This window comes from Dermatophagoides farinae, chromosome 2, assembly GCF_024713945.1.
Source record: "Dermatophagoides farinae isolate YC_2012a chromosome 2, ASM2471394v1, whole genome shotgun sequence".
Lineage (NCBI taxonomy): Eukaryota > Metazoa > Arthropoda > Arachnida > Sarcoptiformes > Pyroglyphidae > Dermatophagoides > Dermatophagoides farinae.
Genome location: NC_134678.1, coordinates 544,638 through 559,813, shown reverse-complemented (window position 1 = coordinate 559,813; position 15,176 = coordinate 544,638). Strand labels below are relative to the sequence as shown.

General features: G+C 30.2%; 7 protein-coding genes across 9 annotated transcripts; 2 read left to right on the top strand and 5 right to left on the bottom strand.

Moving 5' to 3' along the window:
- Positions 1-73: 73 nt before the first annotated feature.
- Positions 74-3,500, top strand: LOC124494745 (tyrosine-protein kinase Src64B). Of its 2 annotated transcripts, none has more exons than XM_047058006.2 (4): positions 74-177; positions 302-1,823; positions 1,887-2,836; positions 2,911-3,500. In XM_047058006.2, exons 2-4 carry the CDS (start codon positions 1,378-1,380, stop codon positions 3,123-3,125), a joined length of 1,611 nt encoding a protein of 536 aa, XP_046913962.1. In that variant the 5' UTR covers positions 74-177; positions 302-1,377; the 3' UTR covers positions 3,126-3,500. The 2 variants fall into 2 exon arrangements, with proteins under 2 accessions (XP_046913962.1, XP_075591867.1); XM_075735752.1 differs by having other exon boundaries at positions 93-177; positions 630-1,823.
- A 91-nt stretch (positions 3,501-3,591) lies between these two features.
- On the top strand, positions 3,592-4,319 carry RpS12 (ribosomal protein S12). The gene is made up of 3 exons (XM_047058247.2): positions 3,592-3,738; positions 3,804-3,905; positions 3,966-4,319. Exons 1-3 carry the CDS (start codon positions 3,731-3,733, stop codon positions 4,240-4,242), a joined length of 387 nt encoding a protein of 128 aa, XP_046914203.1. The 5' UTR covers positions 3,592-3,730; the 3' UTR covers positions 4,243-4,319.
- LOC124494879 (uncharacterized) lies at positions 4,247-5,543 on the bottom strand. 2 transcript variants are annotated; one of them, XM_075735755.1, is made up of 4 exons: positions 5,328-5,543; positions 5,190-5,261; positions 4,663-5,146; positions 4,247-4,607 (listed from the first exon to the last, which is right to left on the bottom strand). In XM_075735755.1, the coding sequence occupies exons 1-4, from the start codon at positions 5,421-5,423 to the stop codon at positions 4,348-4,350; spliced, it is 912 nt and encodes a 303-aa protein (XP_075591870.1). In that variant the 5' UTR covers positions 5,424-5,543; the 3' UTR covers positions 4,247-4,347. The 2 variants fall into 2 exon arrangements, with proteins under 2 accessions (XP_075591870.1, XP_046914112.1); XM_047058156.2 differs by having other exon boundaries at positions 4,663-5,122.
- On the bottom strand, positions 5,544-7,112 carry spn-A (RAD51 recombinase homolog spn-A). Its single transcript, XM_047058098.2, has 4 exons — positions 6,863-7,112; positions 6,666-6,803; positions 6,480-6,597; positions 5,544-6,411 (listed from the first exon to the last, which is right to left on the bottom strand). The coding sequence occupies exons 1-4, from the start codon at positions 6,977-6,979 to the stop codon at positions 5,729-5,731; spliced, it is 1,056 nt and encodes a 351-aa protein (XP_046914054.2). The 5' UTR covers positions 6,980-7,112; the 3' UTR covers positions 5,544-5,728.
- Positions 7,113-10,071: 2,959 nt separating this feature from the next.
- Positions 10,072-11,552, bottom strand: LOC142598215 (phospholipid scramblase 1-like). Its single transcript, XM_075735756.1, has 6 exons — positions 11,342-11,552; positions 11,162-11,242; positions 11,013-11,090; positions 10,806-10,945; positions 10,426-10,749; positions 10,072-10,363 (listed from the first exon to the last, which is right to left on the bottom strand). Exons 1-6 carry the CDS (start codon positions 11,469-11,471, stop codon positions 10,331-10,333), a joined length of 786 nt encoding a protein of 261 aa, XP_075591871.1. The 5' UTR covers positions 11,472-11,552; the 3' UTR covers positions 10,072-10,330.
- A 314-nt stretch (positions 11,553-11,866) lies between these two features.
- LOC124494858 (phospholipid scramblase 2) lies at positions 11,867-13,586 on the bottom strand. Its single transcript, XM_047058130.2, has 7 exons — positions 13,374-13,586; positions 13,091-13,299; positions 12,914-13,015; positions 12,763-12,840; positions 12,556-12,695; positions 12,171-12,494; positions 11,867-12,101 (listed from the first exon to the last, which is right to left on the bottom strand). The coding sequence occupies exons 1-7, from the start codon at positions 13,388-13,390 to the stop codon at positions 12,069-12,071; spliced, it is 903 nt and encodes a 300-aa protein (XP_046914086.2). The 5' UTR covers positions 13,391-13,586; the 3' UTR covers positions 11,867-12,068.
- A 123-nt stretch (positions 13,587-13,709) lies between these two features.
- On the bottom strand, positions 13,710-15,167 carry Taf7 (TATA-box binding protein associated factor 7). The gene is made up of 2 exons (XM_047058087.2): positions 14,967-15,167; positions 13,710-14,895 (listed from the first exon to the last, which is right to left on the bottom strand). Exons 1-2 carry the CDS (start codon positions 15,091-15,093, stop codon positions 13,793-13,795), a joined length of 1,230 nt encoding a protein of 409 aa, XP_046914043.2. The 5' UTR covers positions 15,094-15,167; the 3' UTR covers positions 13,710-13,792.
- Positions 15,168-15,176: the final 9 nt, after the last annotated feature.

The following is a 15,176-nucleotide window of genomic DNA, read 5'->3' as shown; positions in this document are numbered from 1 at the left end:
GTGCCCCTCCCCACAAAGATTAAGAGGTATATGATGATGATGTTCATCATCTTTTTGCGTGTGTGTGATGAGTATAAAAAACACTCTATCTACCTGTCGGTTGATCGATTTTATTTTGTTTTGTGTTTAATGTCAGCAGCACCAATTAGTATTATTGCAGCAGCTAAAGTAATACAGGTAAAATATATTTCGAGTCGTCGTCGTCGTCGTATTCGTTTGTCGTATAGTATAGTATAGTGTCTTTAAGTTTCTTTTTCTTTCTTTTGTCAAAGCATTTTATTCATTTTTTTTTAAATTCTAGTAGCAGCAGTATTAGTTAGTAGTGGTCGATCATTCAAGGAAAAAGAAGAAGAAGTTGATAAAAGAATAAGGAAAATTTTATTATTATTTTCATTTATCCCCGCATTCAAAGTATTGCTCAACTTTTCTTTTTTTTTTTTTTTGAAAAAATTCAATACTATATGGTAGGAGTTGGCCTGTTATTTTTATATATTTTTCCTTACATCTCATATTGCTTCCCCTTTATTCTCTCATCATCATCATCATCATTATGATCATCAATACCACCAACAATGTCCAATCCAACAACATAGATCTTCCTTGTATATAATTTTTTTTTATTATTATAGTTCCAAAATAGCCGGAGCAGCATTAGCAGAAGAAGAAATCAAGTCTAATAAACAGCAACAGGCATCTATCTCATCTCACATCACATACACAACACCCGATCCGTAATAATAATAATAATAATAATATAATTTTACGAATGAGCCGTATTTGATTTTACCCATTCCAATTTTTTTTTATCTTTGAAAAAAAACAATTTTCGATTTCTCATTCGATTCAAAATTTATTCTGTGATTTTTTTTCAAACAAAAAAAAAATTATCTATCTATCATCAACGAAATTTTTACATTCTTCAACTTTTGTGAGAATATTTTCTGCCAAAGAAAAAAAAATATTTTTTCTTCGATTCATTCGTCTGTCTGTTTTTAGTTGTTTCAAACCAAACTTAACAAAAACGTTATTGCAACGTTTTTTTTTCTCTCCATTCGTCATCATCATCAACATTATCAGGCGATATTAACCAAAAAAAAAAAAAAAAAAAACATGTATACAATACATACATTTTTATCCTGGATCAATCATCATCACCACCACCAAAGTGATGATGAAATCAAGATGCAAGAATATTCTTCAACCATTGTTTAACCAAAAAAAAGAAAAGACAACCAAAATTTTTTCATTTTACACTTTTCATTCATTGAAGAAGAAAACGAAGATTTACATATTGAGATCTCTAATTTTTCTATCGATTAACTTGTTTTTTTTGTACTGAAAAAAAAACTTCACCGAATCAAACCAAAAAAAAAAATAATGGGTAATTGTGTAACATCAGAAGAATCGAATAATTTCTTTTCCAATTCAAAAGAATCCTATTGTGATCAAACAAGATCACAGAATTCAAAATTGGATTCAAATCTACATCGAAATTCAGTGACATCATCACAGAATGTTAATAATAAATCCAATACAACTAATAATCATGATGTAGTGAATAGTTCAAATAAAGCTCAATCATCACAATCATCATCGGCATTAGCATCGGTTTCGAATTCATCAAAACATTCAAACAAAATAGTCATTGCATTATATAATTATTTTGCTAATGATGAAGGTGATTTAAGCTTTCGAAAAGGTGATCGTTTACAAATTGTTGATGATACGGATCCAGATTGGTGGCTTGCAAAACATCTTACGACCAATCAAAAAGGTTACATTCCCATGAATTATGTTGTATCCGAAGTGATTGAAATGGAAGAGTAAGTGTTTAGGATTCAATATTTTGTTAATTAATCGGTGATTTTTTTTCTTGATATTTATAGATGGTTTTTTGGCAAAATCTCACGAAGAGAAGCGGAAAAACTATTACTTTGTCCAAATAATCCAAGAGGAACTTATCTTATTCGTTATAGTGAACAAACTGCCGGTGCCTATTCATTATCAATCAAAGATATTGATCAACAAAAACGGGAACATGTTAAACATTATAAGATAAAAGCCATGGATAATGGTGGATTCTATGTAACCACAAGAAAAACTTTCAGTTCATTACAAGAACTTGTTGCATATTATTCTGAAAGTGCTAATGGTCTATGTCATGTATTGACGAAACCATGTCCAAAAGCTAAACCATGTCTGTGGCCATCGAAAAAAGATGAAATTGATCGTGATGATCTACAATTTGTTCGTGAATTAGGTGGCGGTAATTTTGGCAAAGTATTCTATGGTACATACCGTGGCCAAGTTGAAGTAGCAATCAAAATGCTTAAGCCGGGTACGATGTCACCACAAGCATTCCTGGAAGAGGCGGCAATCATGCGAAAATGTCGACATGAAAAACTTGTCCCATTATTTGGTGTTTGTTCACAAGGTGAACCATTATTAATCGTTACCGAATTTATGTGTAACGGTAGTCTTTTGGATTATCTACGGAAACGTGAAGGCAAATTATTAAAAATCAACGATCTTCTTGATATGGCCGCTCAAATAGCCAGTGGAATGGCTTTTCTTGAAAGTCAAAAACTTATTCATCGTGATCTTGCTGCTCGAAATATTTTGGTGGGTAAAAATCGTATCGTTAAAGTTGCTGATTTTGGTCTAGCTCGAGTTATCGAAGATTCCGAATATACCGCCAGACAAGGTGCTAAATTTCCCATCAAATGGACAGCACCTGAAGCTGCTTTATATGGTAAATTTTCCATCAAATCTGATGTTTGGAGTTATGGAATTTTACTATACGAACTTATTACACATGGACAAGTACCATATCCAGGTAATGTTTAGATTTTTCTTTTTTTTCATTAAAAAATTCATTAATTAACGATATATAATTTATATATTATATAGGCATGCATAATCGTGAAGTCATTGAACAGGTTGAACGTGGCTATCGTATGCCTAAACCAACAAATTGTGAATGTTCCGATTCTGTCTATTCAATAATGCGGCAATGTTGGGATGCTGATCCAGAAAAACGTCCTACATTTGAATATTTATACGGTTTTTTCGATGATTTTCTTGTGGCTGCTGAACCAAATTATAGAGATGCAGAAGAATTTTGAATAATGTATCAAATCAAAAATGCTCATCTGAATCGACATCGAAATCTCTCAATCATTGAATCCAAAAAAAAGTCATCATCATCAATATATCCAAAGAAAATTATCATTCAACACACCAACAGACACACTTTTCTATCACGAATTTGTAATTAATTTCTATCATCGAATTTTTTTTTTTTTTATTTTTCAAATTTGTGTTCTCTATTTTTTTCCCTCTTCTTCTTCTTACGCTTGTCTTGTATTATCTATATATCTCTTTACATCTTATATATTGTGATCCATTTTGATATGTACATAACGAAACTATCATCATCAATTGACAACTACCGAAAAAACGAAAAAATAAATTCAAAGGGGCAACTCTGTGTATTAATTTTTGTTAACTGTTGCCTTTTTTTCAATTAAATTCATTCATGTAAATAAAAATTTTTTTTTTGGTAAATTTCAAAATCTCTACCATTCATAAAGTACGTTACGCTGTTTTGTGTGTGTGTGTGCATTTTTTCCACTTCCTTTCTCGACTCGTGCATTGTTGCCTCGTGTTCATCAAAAATTTGTATTTTTGGTTAAATTTTGTTCCAAACAAAAAAAAAACTAATTTTAAAATGGCTGAGTAAGTTTTTTTTCGATTGAATTCAAATGTAGAATTGCAATTTTATTTTTCTTTAAATAATATAGACCACTCGATTTGAATACAGCTTTGCAAGAAGTTTTAAAAACCTCACTTACCCATGATGGTCTTGTAAAAGGTTTACATCAGGCAACCAAAGCATTAGATAAGTAAGTTATTATTTTGGATCATCATTATTCCATTGTAACTCCCTTTTGTTTTCCCTACAGACGTGAGGCTTTGCTTTGTGTTTTGGCTTCGAATTGTGATGAGCCAACATATATTAAATTGGTTGAAGCACTTTGTGCTGAACACAATATTGATTTGGTTAAAGTTGATGATAATAAAAAACTTGGTGAATGGGCCGGTATGTGTAAGATTGATAAAGAAGGTAAAGCCCGTAAAGTTGTTGGTTGTTCATGTGTCGTGGTCAAAGATTGGGTGGAAGCAACACCGGGTTTGAATTTTTTGAGACAATATTTAAGCGAAAAAAATGTCAAAGCTTAATGTATTTTGAACAGAAAAAAAACTTTTTTATTAATTTCATCATAAAATAAAAAATATGAATTAATTTTAAAAGAAAATTGATTTCATTTTTGCCATCTAATATTGTCAAGATGGTCGTGATTGTGCAATGGTTGAATGTGAACGATTTGTTTGTTGTGTAATGATTTTGTTGTTATTGTTGTTGATGTTGGTTGAATTATTCAATGCTTGCGATGATGATGTTGATATTAATGTTTGAACCATTTGTCCATGTGTATTGGTGGCAAGATATTGTGTGGGCAATAAAATTTGTTGTTGATTAGAATTTTGATTCTGTATTAATGTTTGATATTGTTGTGATGATAATGTTATGGGTAATTGTTGTACTAGAAAAACAAACCAAAAATTAATCCGATTTCTAAAACTGAATATTTAGCTTACCTTGTGAATTTTGATTGATAATATGTGTGGTGGCATCATGATTAGTCGATGATGATGATGATGATTGAATTGGAACTTGAATAATCTGTGGTGATAATGAAAATTGATTTGACTGATTTGGTGTTGTTTGAAGTATTTGTATAGGCTGTCCAGTACCCGTATGATGATGTATGGTTGATGGTGTTTGTGGAATTTGTACCAAATAATTATATTGATCTTGATTTGTAATCGTATTCGATCCACGTGTATCTGATTTTCTATTCACTGGTTTTGTTTCACGTGGTACAATATCGATAAGAAAATCGAATTGATCATATTTAGATATTGCTGTTGATATATCATTCCTTTGTAATGTTCGCCGTTTATTCTCTTCGGTATTAATCCATGCACGTAATGATAATTCTGCTATAAACATTTCGACAGCTTTAGCAAATAAAACAGGCGCTTCAGCGGAGATCATCTGAAAAATTGAAAAAGAAACAAAATCAAAAAATTTAATGAAATGAAATTATAATTGAAAATCAAACCTGGACATCTTCGTCTAGTTTCATAATTTTTTTGATTCTTGCTAATGGCAATTCTTGGTTTCTGAAATCATTCTGTGAATAATAAATGGATAATCATGATTCAAAAAAAATTTTTTTTTTACTGAAAGAAAAACTTACACAAGTAGTATTCTGTACGGATACCATTTCACGTTTCCAAAATGTTTCCAACATTTGTATGGCTTCAGCCGATACATTTTTTGATATTGATTCCATTTATTTTGGATTGAAAATTAAGAAATAATTTTAATTCTTAAGGAATTTGAAACAAAATCTAACAATCGAATGCTCTAGGAATGAGCAATCAATTCATAGAAAACAACTCAAATCAATACATTTTTAAAAAAAACATTTCATTGTAATAGTGTAATGTATGCTTCATAAAGTACGTGACAAAATTCTTTTCAATTATTTCTAATTTGAAAAAATATTAACATTCTACGGTCAAATGTGTGTGTGTGTAGTATGATGATATATCCAAAAAACAGGTTATCATTAAATATTACAATCGTTAAGAATTCTTAATCATTATCATTAGGATCACTGATACCATCATTATGGATTGAAAATGTAGCATCACCTTCAGGTAAATTTGGTGAGTCGTAAATACGGCAAACACGATTATCGCCTTTTCCTTTTTTTAGATATAAACGTGTTGTTGATGCATGTGCCACTATATGGCCACCAATCGGTTTTTTATTATCCGAACTAAACATAGCACTTGCATCGACATTTGCAACAACTTGATTGGTAATAACCACAGCAATACCAAATTCATCGGCTAATCTTTGTAGCATACGCAAAAATCTTGCTAGATGCATTTGACGAGCAGCTAATTCTGAACGGCCATTATAATCTGTACGATATAAAGCTGTAGCCGAATCAACAATCATTAATGCATAACGAGAATTTGACATCATTGATGCGGCATCAATTAATAATTGTGTCTGATGATCACTGTTATATGCTCTTGCATATGCAATACCCTCCAAGCAATTGTTCTCATCCATCTTATACCGTTTTGCAATGGCAAGAAAACGTTCTGGCCGAAATGTTCCTTCTGTATCGATGAATAGACATTTTCCTTCGGCACCGCCCATGTCAATCGGTAATTGGCATGTTACGGCAAGCATATGACAAATCTGAGATTTTCCAGTACGGAATTCACCAAATAACTCGGTAATCGAGCCCGTTTCAATACCGCCTTTATGTGAAATAATAATTTTTGTTTAGAATTAATTATACAAATTGAAAAAAAATTTATGTCCAAACCTTTAAGCAGGGCATCTAATTCTTTAGAACCAGTAGTTATCATGACGAGTTCCGAACGTTTCATATGATATTCGGTTGCCGTAGAAAAGCCCATAGGTACCATTTTTATAGCAGCACTCTAAACAAGAATAAATTGGTCAATTATTTTAAACAATAAAAAAATTATTTTTTTATTAATAGACTTACAAGAATTTTTTCGGCTTTTTGCTCACTAATTCCTTTGATTTTTTCCAACGCTTTACGTGGAGTATAGGCAATCGCTTCAATTGTATGGTAACCATTTTCTTGCAATTTTTTAATATCCTGTGCTTGTATACCACAACCCTAAATAAAAAAAAATGAATGAAATGAATTTTGCCATCATAAATCTCAAAAATACAAACTTCTAATTTTTGTATATGCATAAAACTGGTTTCAAATTCGCCTTCATCTTCAGCGTTTTTATCAACAACAACATCTTGTACTTGTTGAACTTTTGATTTTTCTTTGACCGAACTCATTGTTTTTTTATGTTGAGAAAATTTGAATTTCAAAAAAATTGTCGTTAAACAAAACAGATGGAAATAAAAATGAATAAATATTTGGAATAATTGACAAAAATAAACTCGAAAAAAACGATGTCATCACCGTTCGAGAGAGCAGAAAAAAAAATTTACGGCGCGAATTCGAATGATTCAATGACTATTTCGACCGAAAATGCTTACAAACTGTCGAGATAGTCGAGCAATAATTTCAAATTTCATTTTTTTTATTTTTCAATTTTTTATTCAACTTTAAAATTAATCACAAAGGAAATTAAAATGTAAAACATCATTGGATTATGCAGAATCATCATCATTTGATCGAATCATAATTATTCATGTTGAATGTTCTCTCATATAGAATCCCATGATGAGAAAGAAAGCGGCAAAATAGCCAAGAAATGCTTCGAATAACCCCCGGTACGTCAAATCGCCGAGATAGCCAAATGTAAAGGCAATTTTTTTACCAAACATCAAACGTTCATAGAGATCATCATATTTCAATTTCATTCGAATATGTGTCGAACGATTCAATCGTAGCTGCATAGCTGGTATATAATCTTTGATTTTATGAAAAGCACTGGAAACAAGTGCTAAAGTTATGAATGGAATAAGACCAGTAATGGCATGTACCGATGACATCACTATAAATACAAATTGTGTTTGCGCCGGTATATCTTCGACGATTAATTCACACATAAATAATACATTAATCGGTATGCTAACCAATGCAAAATAGTAAAGCGGTCGGCTCAATGTATATTTATCACTCTGTAATACATAATATGCCAATGTATTATGTTCAATATGAATGAATCGCAGTTCTTTTAACACTGTCATATTGATTGGTTTTCTTTGTCGTGAATTTCTTAAAATTTTCATAAAATTTTGATTAATGTGAGCCAATTGATTACGAAACACATAATATGTTGCCCATATTGTACCGTACAATAGCATTGCACATTGATTAATTGCCAATGAATTATGTATGAATAATATTACTTCAATCATTATGCTGAATTTCATGATCGAGGAATTTTTTACGAATTCATATTGTAAAAATTGTGAAATAATCTTAATACCACTGATGATATTGAGGAGCACTTTATCCATAGAAAGAGAAATTGGAAAATTAAATTAAATTAAAATACGAACAAAAACAAAACATGATACTTACAAATAAAAATGTGAATAATATGATTGCAGTAATCAATAATCAATACGAATAACAAAACATGTGTTCGACTTTTACGATTTGCATTGGGAAACAAACGCATTTTATTTCGATTTTCAAACAAATTCCTATCGACACGATCCAAATGCAACCACGAATCGATCCAAACACGAATTCTGAACCAATGATTCAACAATCGTGGAATCATTTTCGATAATAAACTATGATCACGAGCAAATCGCTGTTGATAATCCTCTAAACGTTTGGACAATTTCTTTGCAATATTTTCATCCGTATCTCGACTTTTATAATATTGATCCGTATTATATACGATACAGTCATAAAAAGTCTGAAAACAAAGTTCATCCACATGGTTAAAGAAAAATGTTTTGATAAACCAAAATCCAATCAATGTAAACAATATTAGTATGATCATAAAGAATTTATTAAGAATTTTTCGATGTTCCCAAAAAAAAGTGACATATAATCATATCGATATAATGGAAATCGTTCTGGATCTATATAGATTAATGAAATGAATAATGCTCGTATGAACCAATAAAGATAAAGCGAAATATCAACATTATGTAATAGATGATATCGTGCGGTTCCATTTTCTTCAACAATATGTTTGATTGCATCGTAGAGAAATGTTTTGATTTTGAACAACATTTTCACATTCAGATTTTTCTTAGTCTGAATTCGACAAACGAATGTGGAATTTTTTTTCCGTTCTTGCACTATTTAAACTATCTTTACTCATTAGGATACTTCATTATTGTCAATTTTTTTTTGTATCATCAATTCAAAAATCGTTTTATGTCAAAGAATGAATTCTAGCCAAGAAAATTAATGAATTTCCAATATTATTCTCTATAGAAATGAAATGAAATATAATCTGTTTTGTGTTGAAATCAATTTATCGATCAAATGATTTTCATCAATAAATCGATGATACTTACCAATCATTATTAATGACTTTGTTAAATTTTTTTTCTGATCATCGCAAAACGCATATGCGCACAGAAAAAAAACGTGCAAAATAAAAATTTACATGGGATAAATGTTTAATCATGATTTTCATATTTATACTGATGGTTCAAAATTTGCTGTTGTCGTGTTTGGATGTGCTTCTTTGTTTGTAATTCTTGTTGCTAACTCTAGTCATCCGGTTGATATCTTAAAATTTCGTTTGGCCAATTCATGTTCGATTTTTCAGGCGGAATTATAGGCAATTTTCTAAGCACCATTATGGTTATAAAGAACTAAACGATCTGCAATAATTTTTTATTGATTCGTACTCTGCTATTTTTGCCTGTTGTTCGAATAATTTCAATGATTTATTGGTTCATGGTTTTCTTGGTCTGGAAACTTTGATATTTTTCCTTTTTATTGGTTCATCAATCATTTTAAATGATAGTGTTTTGAGTTTTTTGTTTTTGTTGATCATCATTTTGAAATAAATCGATACTTGATAAGAAATTGAGAAAATTTTTTGTTTTCAAATTGTCATTTTATTATATATTGAATATGGAAACAAAATGAATGCAGATCATCATCTGATAGAATGGTTTGATTTAGTTTAATGATATTTTAGCCTAAAAGAAATAAGTGATACAAATATGAACGATGAGATGATTATGATTGATACAGAAAGAGTGTGTGTGTTTGTGTTTCACTTTAGCGTAAAGAGAGTAGAGTTTGTTGCGGCTCCAATTAGAAATGAAGTTTACCATTCTTTGATGGAGGTTAATATATAACTTTGAAGTTTAGCCTGCTAACTTTTTGCTCAGTGCAAAAAAAAAATTTACGCTGCGAATTCAAATGATTTAATGACTATTTCGAGCGAAAATGCTTACAAACGGTCGAAATAGTCGAGAGATAATTTCAAATTTCATTTTTTTTGATTTTTCAATTTTTTTATTTAACTTTAAAATTAATTACAAAGGAAATGAAAATGTAAAACATCATTGGATTAACATCAAATTCTCTTTGAATTTTATTTGAAAGTTGGTCAAATTTTTTTTTTGGTAAAAGGAAAAAAGTCGTTGTGATTATAAATGTGACTTAAGGAGGCAAAATACAGCGATTCGTTTAGAAATAAATTATATATAAATAAATATCAATACCATCCAAAAAGTCAACGAAAACAATAATTATTTGTGACTTTTTTCGAAAAACATGTAATCCTGTGAAATATTGATCAAAATAAAATTAGAATACTATTACGTATTAACATCTCAATTCTTACAATCAAAAATGTGGCACCCAATAAAACAGCTTTAATCGCTACATCCAAATTATTCGGAAATTGAATACCAAAACGATCAGCATCGGTAAGCATTTCTTGGGCTAATCCATTCCATTGTTTACTAATTTTGCCAACTTCAGTTCCACCATCATTCGAAAGAATGGTGAATTCGACATCACCACAACAAGAAAATGTAAGCAATGGTCCTTGAATATGTAAAACTTTTCCACCAGCTGAATTCAATATACTGAATATTGGATAAAAAATGGACCATTCTTGTCGAATTGATCCCAATTTCTGTGCGCCACTATAGACACTTAATTCCTGTTTAATAAAAATATTGAATTGTGATTAAATTGCATTTTTTCTTCAGACCAAACCTGTAAGAAACATGGACAAAGGCAACTAGTACAACGCAAAGGACGATTCATTCGTAATATTTCATTCCGCTGATAATCATATAATCGCATAGTGAATGGACGAATTTTACCAAAATAATTTAGTGTCCATAAATCATTTTCTAGAGTAAATAAATATTGAAATGAAATTAGATAAAAATCGAATTCAATCTAATAATGCAATAATACCTTCAGCAGCATAACACAAATGTTGTCCATTTAAATTTTTAACAGTATACTTGTTATTGGTTTCAAAACCAGTGAATACTACAATTTTAGAAGAAAAAAAATTTCAACTTTAAATATACGTCAACAATCAATCAAACTGAAACTTTTACCTTCCAACATTTCAACTTGTTGTTCAATAATCAATTGATCAAGTGTCGACAGAATTCCCAAGCCTGGCGAGACATTTGGAACTGAAGATGGTCCAAATGGAATTGAATAAGTTGACGGAGGGGAAGGAAATAAAATTAGAAAAAAAAATTTAATTAAATTATTCATATCCTATCATATACCTTGTTGTGGTACCATTGATGGTGGATGAAAATTAACTGAAGCTGGTTGTTGCATCATTGGTTGTCCAGTTTGTTGCGGTGATGATGGTGGATAAACAACACCGGTCATTTGCGATTGTTGCGGGTTCATATTATTATTATTATAGCCAGTTGTTACTGGAGCTGGATAACCAATTGTCTAATGATTCATTATATATATATGATATATGTAGAAAAGATATCTAACTTAAAAGAATATATCCAGTAGAATTTTGGCTAATAAAATTTCAAAATCAAACTAATCGTTTGTTAATCCAAAATCATTGGAAAAAACAAATCAATAACTTACTCTTTTGGATCATACATGATTAATTAATAACAAAAAAACTCAAATGGTTATCCAAATAGGAATAAAAGAAATTATAATCTTTTGATATGGCCTTTATATGACAGTGATTTAAATGATAATTTCAAAGTGACAACATTATAACGAATGCTTTCCACCTACGTGGAGTACAGGCAATCGATTCAATTGTATGGTGAACATTTTCTTGTAAATCTTTTAATATCAAATTTTATTTGAAATTTGGTCAAGTTTTTTTTTTGGTAAAAGGAAAAAAGATCAAATTCATCATGAATGTGACTTAAGGAGACAAAATACAGAGATTCGTTTAGGAACAAATTATATAAAGATCAATACCATCAACAGAGGCAATAATAGCAACATAAACGTCAACGAAAACAATAATTATTTGTGACCTTTTTCGAAAAACATGTAATCCTGTGAAATATTGATCAAAATAAAATTAGATTCTAATTAGATCAATTAGATCAAAATCTCAATACTTACAATCAAAAATGTGGCACCCAATAAAACAGCTTTAATCGTTACATCCAAGTCATTAGGAAATTGAATACCAAAACGATCAGCATCGGTAAACATTTCTCTGGCCAATCCACTCCATTGTTTACTGATTTTGCCAACTTTAGTTTCACCATCATTCGAAAGAACATTGAATTCGATATCACCACCACAAGAAAATGTAATCAATGGTCCTTCAATATGTAAAACTTTTTGACCAGCTGAATTCAATATACTGAATATTGGATAAAAAATGGACCATTCTTGTCGAATTGATCCCAATTTCTGTGTACCACTATACACGTTTAATTCCTGTTCAATAAAAATATTAAATTCAGATTAAATGGCATTTTTTATATTTTTTAGACCAAACCTGTAAGAAACATGGACAAAGGCAACTAGTACAACGCCAAGGACGATCCAATCGTAATATTTCATTCCGATTATTATCATATAATCGCATAATGAATGGACGAACTTCACCAAGACAATTTCGTGTACATAAATCATTTTCTAGAGTAAATAATTGTTAAAATGAAATTAGATAAAAATCGAATTCAATCCAATAATGCAATAATACCTTCAGCAGCGAAATACAAATGTTGTCCATTTAAATTTTTAACAATATACTTGTTATTGGTTTCATAACCAATGAATGCTACAATTTTAGAAGAAAAGAAAAATTTTAACTTTAAATATACGTCAACAATCAATCAAACTGAAATTTTTACCTTCCAACATTTCAACTTGTTGTTCAATAATCAATTGATCAAGTGTCAACAGAATTTCCAAACCACGAGGTACATTTGGAAGGGAATATGGTCCAAATGGAACTGAATAAGTTGATAGAGGAAAGAAAACAAAATTAGCAAAAAAAAAATTTTAATTATTCATATCACATTATATACCTTGTTGTGGTGCCATTGGTGGTGGATAAAAATTAACTGGAGCTGGTTGTTGCATCATTGGCTGTTCAATTTGTTGCGGTGGTGATGGTGGATAAACAACAACGGCCATTTGTGGCTGTTGTGGTTGCATATTATTATTATAGCCAATTGTTACTGGAGCTGGATAACCAATTGTCTGATGATTCATCACATATCCAGGAGAATTTTGGCTAATAAAATTTCGAAATCAAACAAATCGATTGTTAATCCAAAATCATTGGAAAAAAACAAATCAATAACTTACTCTTTTGGATTATACATGATTAATAGTAATAAAAAAAATTCAATTGGTAATTCAAATTGGAGAAAAAGAAAACTAAATCTTCTGCTATGTTATAGTCGTTATATGACAGTGATGTGAATGATAATTTCGAAGTGACAACAATCTAGCGAATGCTCTGTCTATGGCTGCAATCATCATATGATGATTTTGATTTCGTTTTGTTTTGTTTAGAACTTGTCCATTTACTAATAGACCAGATGGTGCTACTTTACACACTATAGTTTCAATTGTGAAAGTGAAACAAAAATTCATCATTCGATTCGAAGATCGATGATGATGACTAATAAATAAATGACGTTTATTTTTCGTTTTTTTAAATGAAATTTTTTTTTTATACAATGAATGTTTTCTTTTTTTGTTTTGATTATACATACATACATTTACGTATATATAAAATGTAAAACAGGTAAATTTAAAATAATGATGATGATGATGATTTTTTTCAATTCATCATATTCACGTTTTTTAGCCATTTCTTGTTCCCGAAGATCATCGATTATGGCTTGAAAACGTTGTTTTAAAGCCATATTTTCAATACTATCCAATTCTGTTTGTTGTACATGTCGTTGTGTTTGTAGATTCAAAATTTCTTGTTCCAATTCTTGTAATTTAATTCGTATGGATTCATTTTCAAGATTTTTAGTCAAACTATATGATGCTTCATTATTTTCTTCAACACCACCATCATCATCGATTCCGGTTGTTGTTGGATAATCATATACATTCGATGATGATGATGCAATATCCATATTATCCATCGAAGTAGAAGGTTGTTGTTGAGAGAATACTTGTGAAAATGAAAGATTTTTATCCAAATTAATTTTACTATTATCATCAACATTATGATCACGTAGATAATCTCGAAATGTCGATGACATACGACTACCATCATCCGAATAACCGATTCGTTCATCATCATCATCATTATCATCGCTTGAACTGACAACATCGCCAAAAAGATCACGATCATCTAACGCAGAATTCGTTACATTCATCAAATTGGATGATTCTTTTTCTTTCGAATCGATTTTATCTTTATTCTCTTCTTCAATATTAACGATTTCAAAACGAACATTTGTAGCTTCATTATCTTGCCTCAATAGACGTTTAACTTCTTTTTCAATTTCAGGAAAATCAACATATTTTTTACGTAATGTTTTACGAAATCTTCTTTTTCGAACATTTTTCAATGGTTTAGTTATACCATGTGGATATAGATATTTTTTATCACGTCCATCTTTAGTTTTTTTAACCACTTCATCAGGATCTTCTTTCACTTCATCCGTTTCTTCTTTACATATCATTATCTGGCTTATATCAGATGTTTTATAAAAATTTTTATTATCCAATGTTTTCAATGATTCTAAAATTGTTGGCAGATCAACAATTTTGGCCGGTAGCACCCAGCCATCGAAACGAACAACACCATTTCGGATATCTTGATCGATTTGTATGGATAAACGATCTTTGAGGTTTAAAACACCTATTTTACGAAAACAAAAATAAATAAAACGATGATCTTAGATTCATTGATGATTGAAAAATAATATTTACCTGATTTTATAGCCGCTCGAAGCGATGCAGCCGGTAATGATGGTAAACGTAATATAAATTGTGATTCTAATTCAAAATTATCATTTATAGAATCAATTGATTTCTGTGGTTGTTCTTCTAGAGGCATTTTTTTTTTGTTTTGAAAATCAAGAAAAAAAATTTGTTATGAGCTGATCACGATGCAAATAAATAAAAGTGCTCAAACAAAAA